We start from the raw sequence: 12,451 nt of genomic DNA on the forward strand, positions 1-12,451 counted from the left end.
TCCCTTAGTTACATTTTACGATATTCACGAGAAAGAAAGGAGTGGTCCATTCTATGCCGGGATCACATGGCAATATATGCATCATTTTTAAAGAGTAGTGTTATACTTCCAAACCTATATGTAGTTTTTTCTTTTTTAACTCCGGTCTCGACCATATATACTTATAGGTACGTACATTAAAGTATTTTTGTTAACGAAACATTCTGCAAATAGCAACCGTTCTATATAATGAGTACGTAATCCTGTATAACTGAATCATTGTAAAAGAAATAGTATATTATTTGTCATACATATCTTCTATTGAGGTAAACAATACTAATGAATGAGTGCTTTTTATTTGACCCTTTTTCATAAATCTTTTTAGTAATTCTTCTTTCATACATCCTCTCCATATGACTAATATGTATTTTTTATAAAAATTAGTTTAATATCTATAAAAATGTTGAGCTGATAGCAGACTCGCACTTGACCGGCGTTTTAAAAGGTTGGCATAAAATAATGCATTTTCTTATTTCCTTTTATCGACTTGCATTAGCATAAACGCATAAATCATGGTGTTATGACAGTTAATGTTTTATTTATTACACACATATGGACTACACAGCTAATGAAAAGGAAATAATAAAAAAAGTTTTAATTAACTGTAACTTAAAGTTTTTTAAATGGTTTAATATTTCGCGTTTTAAAACTGCTGCTCGATCAATATGTTACATATATCAAGTAGAATACATATGCTCAAATAGTTAAAAACATTGTTGTACATCATCGACATGGTTTTTTATTTGTTGTCCTTTAATGAATATCATCTATATTGATTCCCCATAAATTACCACAAGAAAAATTTCTTAATTACCGGTGTCCACACATTACCTGCAATATATTTGAGATCGTCGCCCCATCGAGATTATGTACCTACTCATATTAATTTAAGTGTAGATAATCCCTAGAATCGCCAGCACTATTGCTAGATGTAATTTCCATCACATACCTATGTAATTCTCCTAATATATATAATGACCTATGTATGTAAGTGAAATAATACCACACAATTACAAAAACTGATTTATCCTCAAACTAAACGAACCCGTGTTATAGGAAACTAAGGAGCAAACATCTGGATCGAGAGCCACAACCGAATCTAAAATAAAATCTAATCCAGGTTATAATGCCGCCGTCAAAGGTTTTAAGTTTAAGTTTATTAACCATCCACTCTTATTTCGGCCGTGAAGCAACTGTGTTTGCATAGCTGTGTTCGGTTTGAAAGGATCATCATCATCATCATCATCATCATCATCATCATCATCATGCATGTGATAGTGTATTTTGTAATGTTCATATAGTTTTTATGTCTGTAAACGATGGTTACTACTTTTCATTAGATGGGTTTTTCTTAGGTGGGTTTTTTTTTAGGTGGGCTTGTTTTTAACCAACTTTAAAAAGAACATGGTTCTCAATTGAGTCGTATTTTTTATATTTGTTGTTATCTCATAACTCCGTCAGTTATAAAGTGATTTGAAAAATTCTCATTATCTGGATAGGAAGGATATACTTACATATTGGTTCCATTGACACTTCATCAAAATTGGTTAAATACTTTAGTCTTGAAATCAAAATAACTGGTTTTTTTTTTATTGATGTCGGTTTTCTTGTGGAAAACAATCTTAAATTATCCATTAATAAAATCCATCTAATGATTAAAGCCGTATGGTCCCGGCATAGAATAGGTCCCAACTTCCTTTCCCGTGGGTGTCGTAGAGCGACTAAATGATGACGACGAATAGGTAGTAGCGTCCTCTTAACACAACTCTAAAGCCTAACTGCGGTTGCCAATCCGCCTACAAAGCGTGGCAACTACTGGCAAGACCCTCCAAGGGAGAGGCTTATGTTCAACAGTTAAAGACTGTTATGGTGATGACATGATGATCTAATGATTAATAGACCTAATTTTTTTGTTACTTTAATGTAATGGTAAACTATTTACAGGACAACTACAATGTTCTCCATATATCCGCCATGTACGCCCGTGAGGACATCGTCAAGTTGCTGCTGTCCAAGAGAGGTGTTGACCCATTTGCTACCGGAGGGGTAAGAATACAACATATATTAACAAGAGATCTTGTTTAAAACTTTTCAAACTTAATTTTAATTTGACTTCGTTTCTAATTAATAACCGAAGGTAAAAAAATCTTTGATTTTTCTTTAAGCTGTCTCTATATACCACTCTTCTTATTTACAATTTGTGTACTTCTCTCTTATATACACTGAAATTACATTTATAAGGAGATAACTTCATTCCCTTTTAATTCTTTTTTCTCACTGTCTCTTTAAACTTAATCTTGCTGGTTACTCTGTTCGAGTCATAGATTGTTTCATTTGCTCTTCTAATACAGTTAATTGTTTGTTGTATATAAAACTGTCGGAAGTACCAAATTTGTCGTTGAAGAAATTTAAAAGGAAGCTTTAAAAGGAGTCTCTGGTCTATCGTTTCCATCTCTGCATATCATTTCCGCTGGACTGTAACAGAAGATTCTGATTTTATATAAAGGTAATCTTCTGTTACAATTCAAGTTTGTAACTAAAAATCTGATACTGTACAAAATGTAAAGTATTGTCAGTCATAAAATTAAAAATGATTGGCAAAGTTCAGAGCAATAACCGTTTGTTTATTTCAGAGCCGTCAACAAACTGCGGTCCACCTGGTAGCAAGTAGGCAGACCGGGACAGCCACCAGCATCTTACGAGCACTTCTCACTGCTGCCGGGAAGGATATACGATTGAGGATAGACGGGGTGAGTGAACTGTAAAAAACAAAATGTGAGCAAGTTGGTAGCTATAACTCAGGTGGAGTGAGTCGGATGTATTTGATCGATTATAGTTCGTTTGGTGCACGGAATATTAGACTTCGATATATTTCTCGGTAAAGCCAGATGATAAATATATATAAAATAGTCAGTAAATTTAAATATCTCGGATATATATTGACAGAAGATCTGAAGGATGATAGTGATTTGGCGAGACCAAGGCGTAACATTGCATATAGAAAAAATATGCGGGCTTAACAATTGAGCCACTGTTTGGAGCTAGTCAAATAGTCATTTTTTAAGTTCTTTTGTTAGGTTTTTTGATGATGATAAGAAAAGAAGACAGAGTTCTATTAGTAAAACTACATTTTCCCAAAAATGACATGACAGTAGCATGCGTTGCATAGGAAGCTCAAATTTGTTTAAAATTTTTCAATCTATGTTTCTTTATGAACGATATTTAGTTTTGCTGATAGGGTACTCCCTTTAAAGTGGACATATTATACAAACGATTTCTATTTCAATCTTTATAAGTTTATTATTAATACATGTCTATAAAGCTTATAATATTTAAGATTAAGACGCGCTACAATAACTGTCTGAGATGTCGCGTGAACCACATTTATTTACGAATGTACGGACGGGGATGCAACGTCGTCGCAGCGATCGCGTGCAGCCAACCGACGCCGCCTAGCCTGGCACTACCAGCACCCAACATTTCAGGAACTACCCAGTAAACACTCGAATACAACCTGTGAAGAGAACCCCACCCCTTTTGCCATACACTAATAGAAACAAACGATTCCAACTTATGTAGCGTGGTTCGTAGTAATTTGACAAGTATGTTGTATAATATTAATTTCGTACCTTATTCAGCTAATCATCCACCTCCCCAGGGTTGTTTTGAAGACATTCTGACAGAGCTCACCCCGTCTCCCCCACGAATAGAAACTAGCTAATTATCCGGCGAGCTTTACTCGCAAAGTATACGTCACCACGCGAATTTGCATTGCAAATGTCTTGCGGATTATTACTTTCACGTCAGTGGTGAAATTCAAAATTAGTAATTTTAATACACTCAGTCCCAGTCGGTCTCTCGTCACCACTAGAGCAAGCTAGTTTTGTGATGTCTCATTTAGACTTTTTGCCCTAACATAATACAGATGGAGGAACAAGTACGTATAATCCGCATCGGAAATAATATTATTATGACCTGAAATTGTTTCGGCTATGGAATTTCGGTGTGAAGCACGATAGCAATCGATTTGCCATTTTGTCGGAACGGTTGCGGAGATTGCAATATACATAAGTCGGAAAGTTCAGTCTGTGGTGTCACAGTTTGAAAACAATTCGTGCAGTGGCTCACCACGATTGGCGTAGGGCGTTTGTGCTTAGACACTGCATCGTATGGAGTTCGGTTTGGCAGTGCATTAGTGTATATTTAGGGGGACAAAAAAATTGTCATCGCCATGTCCGACAGTGGGCGTGACGTTCCAAAGAGCGCGAACGTGAACATTCCACCAGCTACACGTAGTCCACCGACAAATCTGCAAGCTAAGGACTTGCAGAAATTGGAGCTCAGTTTTATAGAATTAAATAAAGAAAAGGCCAGACAGAAAGAATGGAAAAAGTTAATTCGAGACGTGGTGTTGCAGAGGGGCAAAGTCCCGCTGCTGCTGGCCGTGGAGGCTGGCAACCAGAGCATGGTACGCGAGCTGCTCAGCGCGCAGACCGCGGAACAACTCAAGGTAAGGTGCTTCTAAGTTTATTTATTAAAGGTAAATCTACCTCTTTCTCTTTGTCATCTTCTTTAACAGTGATTAAGTGATAATAATAGTAATAACTAAGGCATGTAAATGCAAATACAGATCCCACAAATAAGTTTAAAAAAAATCCTAAAACATGTAGTAAAAAGAATATATAAAAAATTTATCTTTAAAAGCATAATTACATACTTTTGACTAACGTATCGACTGATGATCAATTATAGAGCATTGAAATAAGCATAAAACAAGTTCTTATTCTTATTCTATTTATTATAACAATATTTACACTAATACATAAATATAAAAAAATTAAATTGAGAACTATGTCTATTTGATGTTGATTAAGAAACAGGAATTTAAGATTTATCTAAATTATTACAAAACAATAATGGGATCAACACGAGAGTATGGAACTATGTTACCAAATTACTTTTACACCATTCGTTTTAAAAGGGATAAATAAAAATGGGTTGTTTATATATATATATATATATATATATATATATATATATATATATATATATATATATAGAGAGAGAGAGAGAGAGAGAGAGAGAGAGAGAGAGAGAGAGAGAGAACACCATCCGGTGTTAAGTCCGCCAAATGTACATAGAATTTTACTGTGCATTAAATAAATAAATACGTACACAAATTATCGCCTACTTGAACCTCCTTCCTATCTGAAGTCATTTTCAAAGTACCTAACTAGCTGAAAAACAAATGAAATCGATAAAGAAATATAATTTATTATTATTTATTCATATTTTAACTGTTATAGCATTTGCTTGACTTATTTTACGGAACATGAATACGTTATTAAGAAATATACCCTTGCTGATAAGGTGCTGCACCCAGTTTTGCAACTGCAGAACGCGACGTGTTTCATATATTATTTTTAAAGTCTAATTTACAATATAAAACTAGTAATAAGAAACTAGTTGCTCGACATTTTTATGTTTTCACACGTAAAGTATGCACTTGTTTCACACGCTTTACATAAGCAAACTCAAAAAATAAAAGTAGTCTAGTCTTATGATTTTTAAAACTGCTTTGGCACTCTTTAAGTCAAGGTCAAATCAAAAATATACTTGTTACATATTTATACCAGATAAATACTTTTGTCTTTTATTTTATTATTAGAGAAACCAACAAGACATCCACTATCATTACAATTTTAATCTCTAGCAAATAGTTCAGATATAAAGCGTTGGTTTAATTACTGGTTACCACTTGCATTAATTTTTCAGAAAAAAAGAAATTATTTATTTATTTTAACAAAAATAACAGAAAAAAGTGACGTGCACAAATATATATATATACAATCATTTGTAAAGTCAATCATTTGTTTTATCACTGAGAATAACAGTATTTCCACTCAGCATTGCCACTTTGGACTGTGCAAGTTCTGCAGGAAGCAGTTGTCTTGTTGTCTTGTTCTTGGCTCGCTAGTATAACTTGATGAGACACTATATCATGATTGTCATGAAGTTTGGCTTCTGTTTTATAAAGCATATGACTGTATATCTATTTGACAGTCCACCTGATGAAAACTGATGTGAATGGACAATCTGTATACATGATCAGATCTATTGACTCAGTAAATACACTAATCTTTAAAATTGATGTAAAACCAAACTAGCATGGCTTTTTACATACAGATATACATCATACAGACGATTACTTTACACTCCACCCCTGGTAAAATAAAAGTTATATCAACTGCTGATCATGTGGCTTCCCTATACAGTAAAGCAACGGTCCTGAGAACCTCTAATTAACTGCAATACATTATAAATGTCTATTAATAAGACCAGATGCCAAAACAAAATATTTTTCTTTACTTTTGTTTTTCTGGATGTTAATGATACCGAATATCACACAGAAACTACTGCACCAAATTTGATGCGGTTTTTATATTTATATTCGCGGAGGTCTAACTTAAAGTCTGTTTTCTTTTTTAAACAACTTTGAATGGCAAACGAGCTGACGGTCCACCTAAAGGAAAGTGGTTACCGTTGCCTATAGACATGAGCAGTACCATGGACATAACAGAGTATACTGTTTCGCCCATGATATCTCCCATGCGTTGCCATTTCTGAGGACTCAAGTATTATTCCTCTGTACCCTGTAAATTCACTGCCATATCCCACCCTTCAAACTGAAACACAGTTGTGCAAACACAACTGCTTCACGGTTGAAACACGAATAGGACAGAGGTACCCAAGCAAACGACTTTTATAAATGTGGTATATATTTGATTTTGACACGAAATCTAGAAGTTGTTTTTTCCATTGGTTTTTCTACTTCCGCAATGCACGAGTGTGAAGTTACAGGTAAGGAGCTAGTTATGGTATAAAATAGTAATTATATAATGTATACTAGGCATCCACCCCCATGGGGGACACGGCACTCCACCTAGCGGCTCGCAGACGCGACGTGGACATGGCCAGGATCCTTGTGGACTACGGCGCCGCCGTGGACGCGGTCAATGGCGCTGGGCAAACCGCGCTGCACATCGCCGCCGCCGAAGGTGACGAGCCCCTCGTCAAGTACTTTTACGGGGTCCGGGCGAACGCCGCCATTGCTGACAATGAAGGTGAGATTATTGTTATTGTTGTCGTTATTGTAAATCTTTATTGCACATATTTTACATTGGGCTTTACATTGGAAAAAGTATCCAAATAAAAATAAAAGCACATTGTTAGCGTAAACCATCTTTTTTTCTAATAATTGTTTTATTTTATGTATGATTGGCATCTCAGAACTGAAATAAAAGTAATTGAAAATAAATGTTTTTTTATTATTTTTCATTTGCTGGTAGCGACATATATTATTTAAAAATGTAAAAAAAAACGAATAATATTTTTTTTATGTCTAATAGAATAAAAAGGTGACACATGATTAATTCAGATTTTTTAACCAAATTTTTTTGGTTTAAATTTCTTATTTGCACCCTAATATATATAGAGGTTAGATGTGCCAAAACACATAATAAAATTAAAATTGAAATAACTTTCTAAAATAATAGCCTATTTATAAAAAGCCCAAAACCATCCAAACTCCAATTAACCAAAGTGCAGCGCTTTTATAAAAATCGTTGCAATTATATAATTGTTTAAGCTATAAATATACTATAAAACCAGGTTTTTAGATTTACATAAATGGATTGCCCATATACACTATATGAAGTACAGTTACACCTTAAAAATATGATCCACTTTTTTTCGGCTGTCGGGTAAAAATTTAAATATACATAATGGACATATTACCAACATGGCTTATCAAGGTCACTAATTATGACGTCCTGCATTGCAGGCTTCATGGCTACCTTATATAATGTTTAAATTACCTCCGTTAAAGTGGTAAGTCACGTTGTTTCGCATAAGTGACGTCGCGAGTTTAATTCTCGCCCAGAGCGTTTTAGGAACTATTTATTTTTAATTACATTAAGAATATCCAAATACAAGAACCAGGCAACTCGAAACTTTTATTTAGAAGTACTGTTTTACACGGATTGCTTGAATCCGTGATAATTTAAGGCTATTTGAGAAAAACGCAGTAACACGTATTTGTTTGTAAGCTATGATAGCTTGCTAATATAATACTACAGACATATATAAAAAGAAATGAAAACAAATATTTCTAACTACTGAAATTTATATAGGTTATTTTTCTAGTTTAATTAATAGTAACATTACTGCATTGGGTACGGAATTATAAAACATTAGTCTTGCAAATGGCAACCTACAATAACCATAACGTAAGAGATACCATGGTCATCACAGTGTAATATCCATGGTGTAGTTAATATTTCTCAGTGAACGTAAAAAAATGGGACCATAGCGCTCTCAATTACAATTACTTTAGTAAGCTATTAGTAGATTCGTTTGCTTAGTAAATTTTTTTTTGATTAGTACGGGATTGGCGGAGCACCGTGAAGGGTGATAGATGAGGGCTAGTTAGCTCATCATGATGAATTCATCAGGAATTAACTATGATAGTTTCCAGGGAGAACCGCGAGGAGGTCGACCTGGTTGGGTATATTGCTAGCAAAAGGATTCTCAGTCTCCATTACTAACAACCCCTTTCCCCCCTGTCTAAGGGAATTAAAAACCTGCTTAACACCAATCATAATTCGATTAATTTCGTATATGGTTTATAAGAAATAGGAACTAACGCAATAATTTAGGTAAACTATAATAATTAATCTAGATTATCTTTACGTCTCAACGAAATAATATCAGCCGTAGTCACGAGTAAACTGATGTGTAACAATAAGTAGGTAGAAGAAAAACACACAACCACCCATTGCCATTTTTAAAAATCATACCCATGCCTCTTGTGTTATAAAAAAAGAAGAAGACAAAACTTCTACCTCGGAGCAAAGGTATGACAGCGCTACATCGGTCTACTCGTGACTACGTCAAAGTTAAGATAACCCAGTTTCAATTATTATAGTTGACCTAAATGAACGCGTTGGGGGAAGGAATTGTTAGTAATGCGGACTACCAGTCCCATTACTAGCAGTATACCCTCTTAGATCGACCTCCACGTGGTTCCCCCTGGAAACCATCATGCTGGTATTCATCACGATGAGCTAACTGACCTGCTTTTTCATTACCCACCTATCATCCTTCACTGGTGCCCCGCCAGTATACCGTTAGCACAGGCAGGGCTACCATTCCATTATCATCCATTAAAAAAACACACCTTAGTCCTCAGGATTGTCATTCCTGAGGTGTTTTTTTAAGGGTATCATGAGACACAGTATACTTTATTATGACGAGTTGTATAAACATAAGGGGCTCAATATTGTATTATATGTAAAAATGACTTTAATATGATATTTATAGCATTTTGGGCTGTATAAATCTCAATTAAACGATGAAAATATTTGTTAGGAATGACCTCTACGAGATCCCCCCTGGAAACCATCGTGCTGAATTCCTAATGTATTCATCACGATGGGTTAACTGACCTGCCTTTTCATTTTCACCTATCCTTACTCACTGGTGCCTCGCCAGTGTATACCGTTTGCGCAGGTGGGAACACCATTCCATTATCATTCATTAAAAAAAAATTATCGCGTTACTTCCCGTCTCTTATATGTAATTCCGTATACCCTGCAAATGAACCTGCCACTAGCTCATTAATATTACGCCCTAAACGCGATATAGCTATTAAATACGATTACACAAATGAATTGTATTATTATGACTCAAGTATTTATTCCCCCTAAATAATGGGGATTGTTAATAATGGGGTAAAACAGCACCATTGCTTGCAATATACTCCGTCAAGATATCCTCCACGCTCTCCTCCCTAGTTGGAAAATATCGCGATTTTTGTTGAACTTGCCACCATGAGCCAACTGACCTTTTTCATCTTCACCCATTAACCCTTACTGGTGTCCCGCCAGCGTATAACAATAGCACAGGCGGGGTTATCATTTCATTTTCACAGATTAAATAGAAATAAATGACAAACGAATCTATCAACAGTTTACTAAAGTATTTAAAATTCTTGTTGTCAATAAATGTTTTCTTTCTTTCTTTCTAAGTATTATAAGTAAATGGTTATAGTGTATTTGAAATCTGTTTCATATACACTTGTTCTAACAAGATAATAACATTTACATGATTTACTTTCTAATATATATGTTATTGAAAACGTATCTAATACATATGTTTAGTATAGTATCTGTTATACCCCTATAACGGAAACAAACGGGGAAAGGGATTGTTAGCGATGGGGCATAACAGCCCCAATATTAGCAATGTTATTAATCAGGTCGACCTCCACGTGGTCCCCCCTGCAAACCATCGTGGTTACTTCTCGTGGAATTCTTCACGATGGGCTAACTGACCTGCTTTCATCGTCATTTATCATCTATCACTGGTGCCCCGCCAGCGTATACCGTTAGCGCAGGCGGGGTTACTATTGCATTATCACTTATTAAAAAAAAGTATCTGTATTTATGAATCATTTTCGATTTGTTTAGAGAGAGAGAGAGGAACAGTGAAAGAAAAAATCTCTGTGCGACGGCGATATAAAACAAGTTCACGTTTATATTCCAGACCGTACGCCAATGCATTTAGCTGCTGAAAATGGTCATGCAGCCATTATAGAGCTCCTCGCAGACAAGTTTAAAGCGTCAATATTCGAGCGCACCAAAGACGGGAGCACGCTGATGCACATAGCGTCATTGAACGGTCACGCTGATTGCGCGATGATGCTTTTTAAGAAGGGAGTGTATTTACATATGCCTAATAAGGTAATTGTTGTGAATTATAATAATATATAGGTGTTAATACTAATACATGACTAGACAATGGTAGACCGGCATAAACGTAGTGCGTAGGTCGTGCATAGTAATACAGCGTAACGGTCACCAAACTACCCTGCAAATTTTTATATCCTTTCAACTGTGTCATGCAAAATGGTGGAAAATCCACATCTGTGGCGTCCCGTGAGCGGACTTTACACAGACTAGGTATTTTTAGCATATAGGTTTAAAAAACCTCATTTTTCCGAAATCTAATTGGAATTATACATAATTCAGATTAGATTTATATTCCAACTAGATTCCTTATGTAATTTCTTACACTACACTCGACGTGAATTGGATTGCAACTGTTCTATGAGAAATAAAATTGAGTCACCTATAAATTACCTTTTACTTTTTAATTATTAAAAAACTAAGACCTAGCTGGATGTAAAATTATATATTTTTTGTATAATATTATATACTTGATAAAATAAAAATAAAATGCCTTATGTTCCAATACATTTTTTTATACAGCACTTGTTTATAAACATGGATCAAAAAAAGTCCTTCTTCAATTGACACTTAGTGGGTCTCCTATTTTATTATTTTACATACATTCTTGGCGTTAGAGACAAGAGGTGGTTTGTTTACAATAATTTAAGCTTATCGCCAAGCTAGTTTAGACAAAACAGTATGTATGACATTATTATCTATATATCCGCTAAGCGGACGCGACACAGAAGCGCATTTTTGTTGAGAGGATATTCATCGCGCGATTGAGACGCCCTCTGTGTGACACTATACTTTACTACTACAAGATTGTCTTAATTTTGCTCTATAAAATTTATTATAATATATGTATTTAAAAAAAAACTATAACCGATTAGTACATTAAGAACTATGAAATTAGAGTATTCATTAATGTTATATCAAACAATTGGTATCATTAAAACATATTTGTCGTCTAAAGGTACTTAATAATCAAGGGATGAGCAGTAGCATCCCTTTTAAAATATTATTAAAGCCTATCTGCGATTGCCAATCCACCTGCCAAGTATAGCAACTATTGGTAAAACTCCCATAATGAGGAAAGTCTATGTTCAGCAATATAGTTATCAGCTGGGGGCCTACCATCAAATGAAAATCCGAAGTTTCGGACTCAATTTCGTGTTTTCTTTTATACCTAATACGGCCCAGTAAATGGAGTTTAACATTTCGTTCGTCACAAATCCTACCATAAAAGTCCAAAGGAATAATATTTTTAATGTTTTTAAACGGTAAGTATTATGTCATTTTAACATCAAATTTGTGTTTCGTTCGGCTCCGAAATTTCGAAAAACATTTTATGGTAGGCCCTCTGATTCAATGATGATGAATTGATGATTATTTTTAGTGTTTTATCTTGATACACCATCTAGAAATAGTTAATTTCATTAATTTTCCTACTTCTGAAACCTACGTGTACGAAGTAGCGGGAAAAAGGCTAGTAAGTAATCAGAATGTTTGCTTTGTAGGATGGCGCTCGCAGCATACACACAGCAGCTCGATACGGCCACGTCGGGATTATTAACACTTTGCTGCAAAAGGGGGAAAGTGTGGACGTCACTACAAACGTA

At 34.9% G+C, this 12,451-nt stretch overlaps 1 protein-coding gene across 2 annotated transcripts in view; it reads left to right on the forward strand.

Moving 5' to 3' along the window:
- LOC113515821 (serine/threonine-protein phosphatase 6 regulatory ankyrin repeat subunit A) overlaps positions 1–12,451 on the forward strand; it is a 55,322-nt gene that overhangs the window by 26,502 nt on the left and 16,369 nt on the right. For both annotated transcript variants that reach the window (XM_052898779.1, XM_052898780.1), the window contains exons 3-8: positions 1,984–2,085; positions 2,673–2,789; positions 4,457–4,549; positions 6,950–7,163; positions 10,645–10,841; positions 12,350–12,448. In XM_052898779.1, the coding sequence (XP_052754739.1) occupies positions 1,984–2,085; positions 2,673–2,789; positions 4,457–4,549; positions 6,950–7,163; positions 10,645–10,841; positions 12,350–12,448 (822 nt within the window). The remainder of the gene's footprint in view (positions 1–1,983; positions 2,086–2,672; positions 2,790–4,456; positions 4,550–6,949; positions 7,164–10,644; positions 10,842–12,349; positions 12,449–12,451) is intronic.

Source organism: Galleria mellonella, unplaced genomic scaffold, assembly GCF_026898425.1.
Source record: "Galleria mellonella isolate WM207_F2 unplaced genomic scaffold, CSIRO_AGI_GalMel_v1 utg537, whole genome shotgun sequence".
NCBI lineage: Eukaryota > Metazoa > Arthropoda > Insecta > Lepidoptera > Pyralidae > Galleria > Galleria mellonella.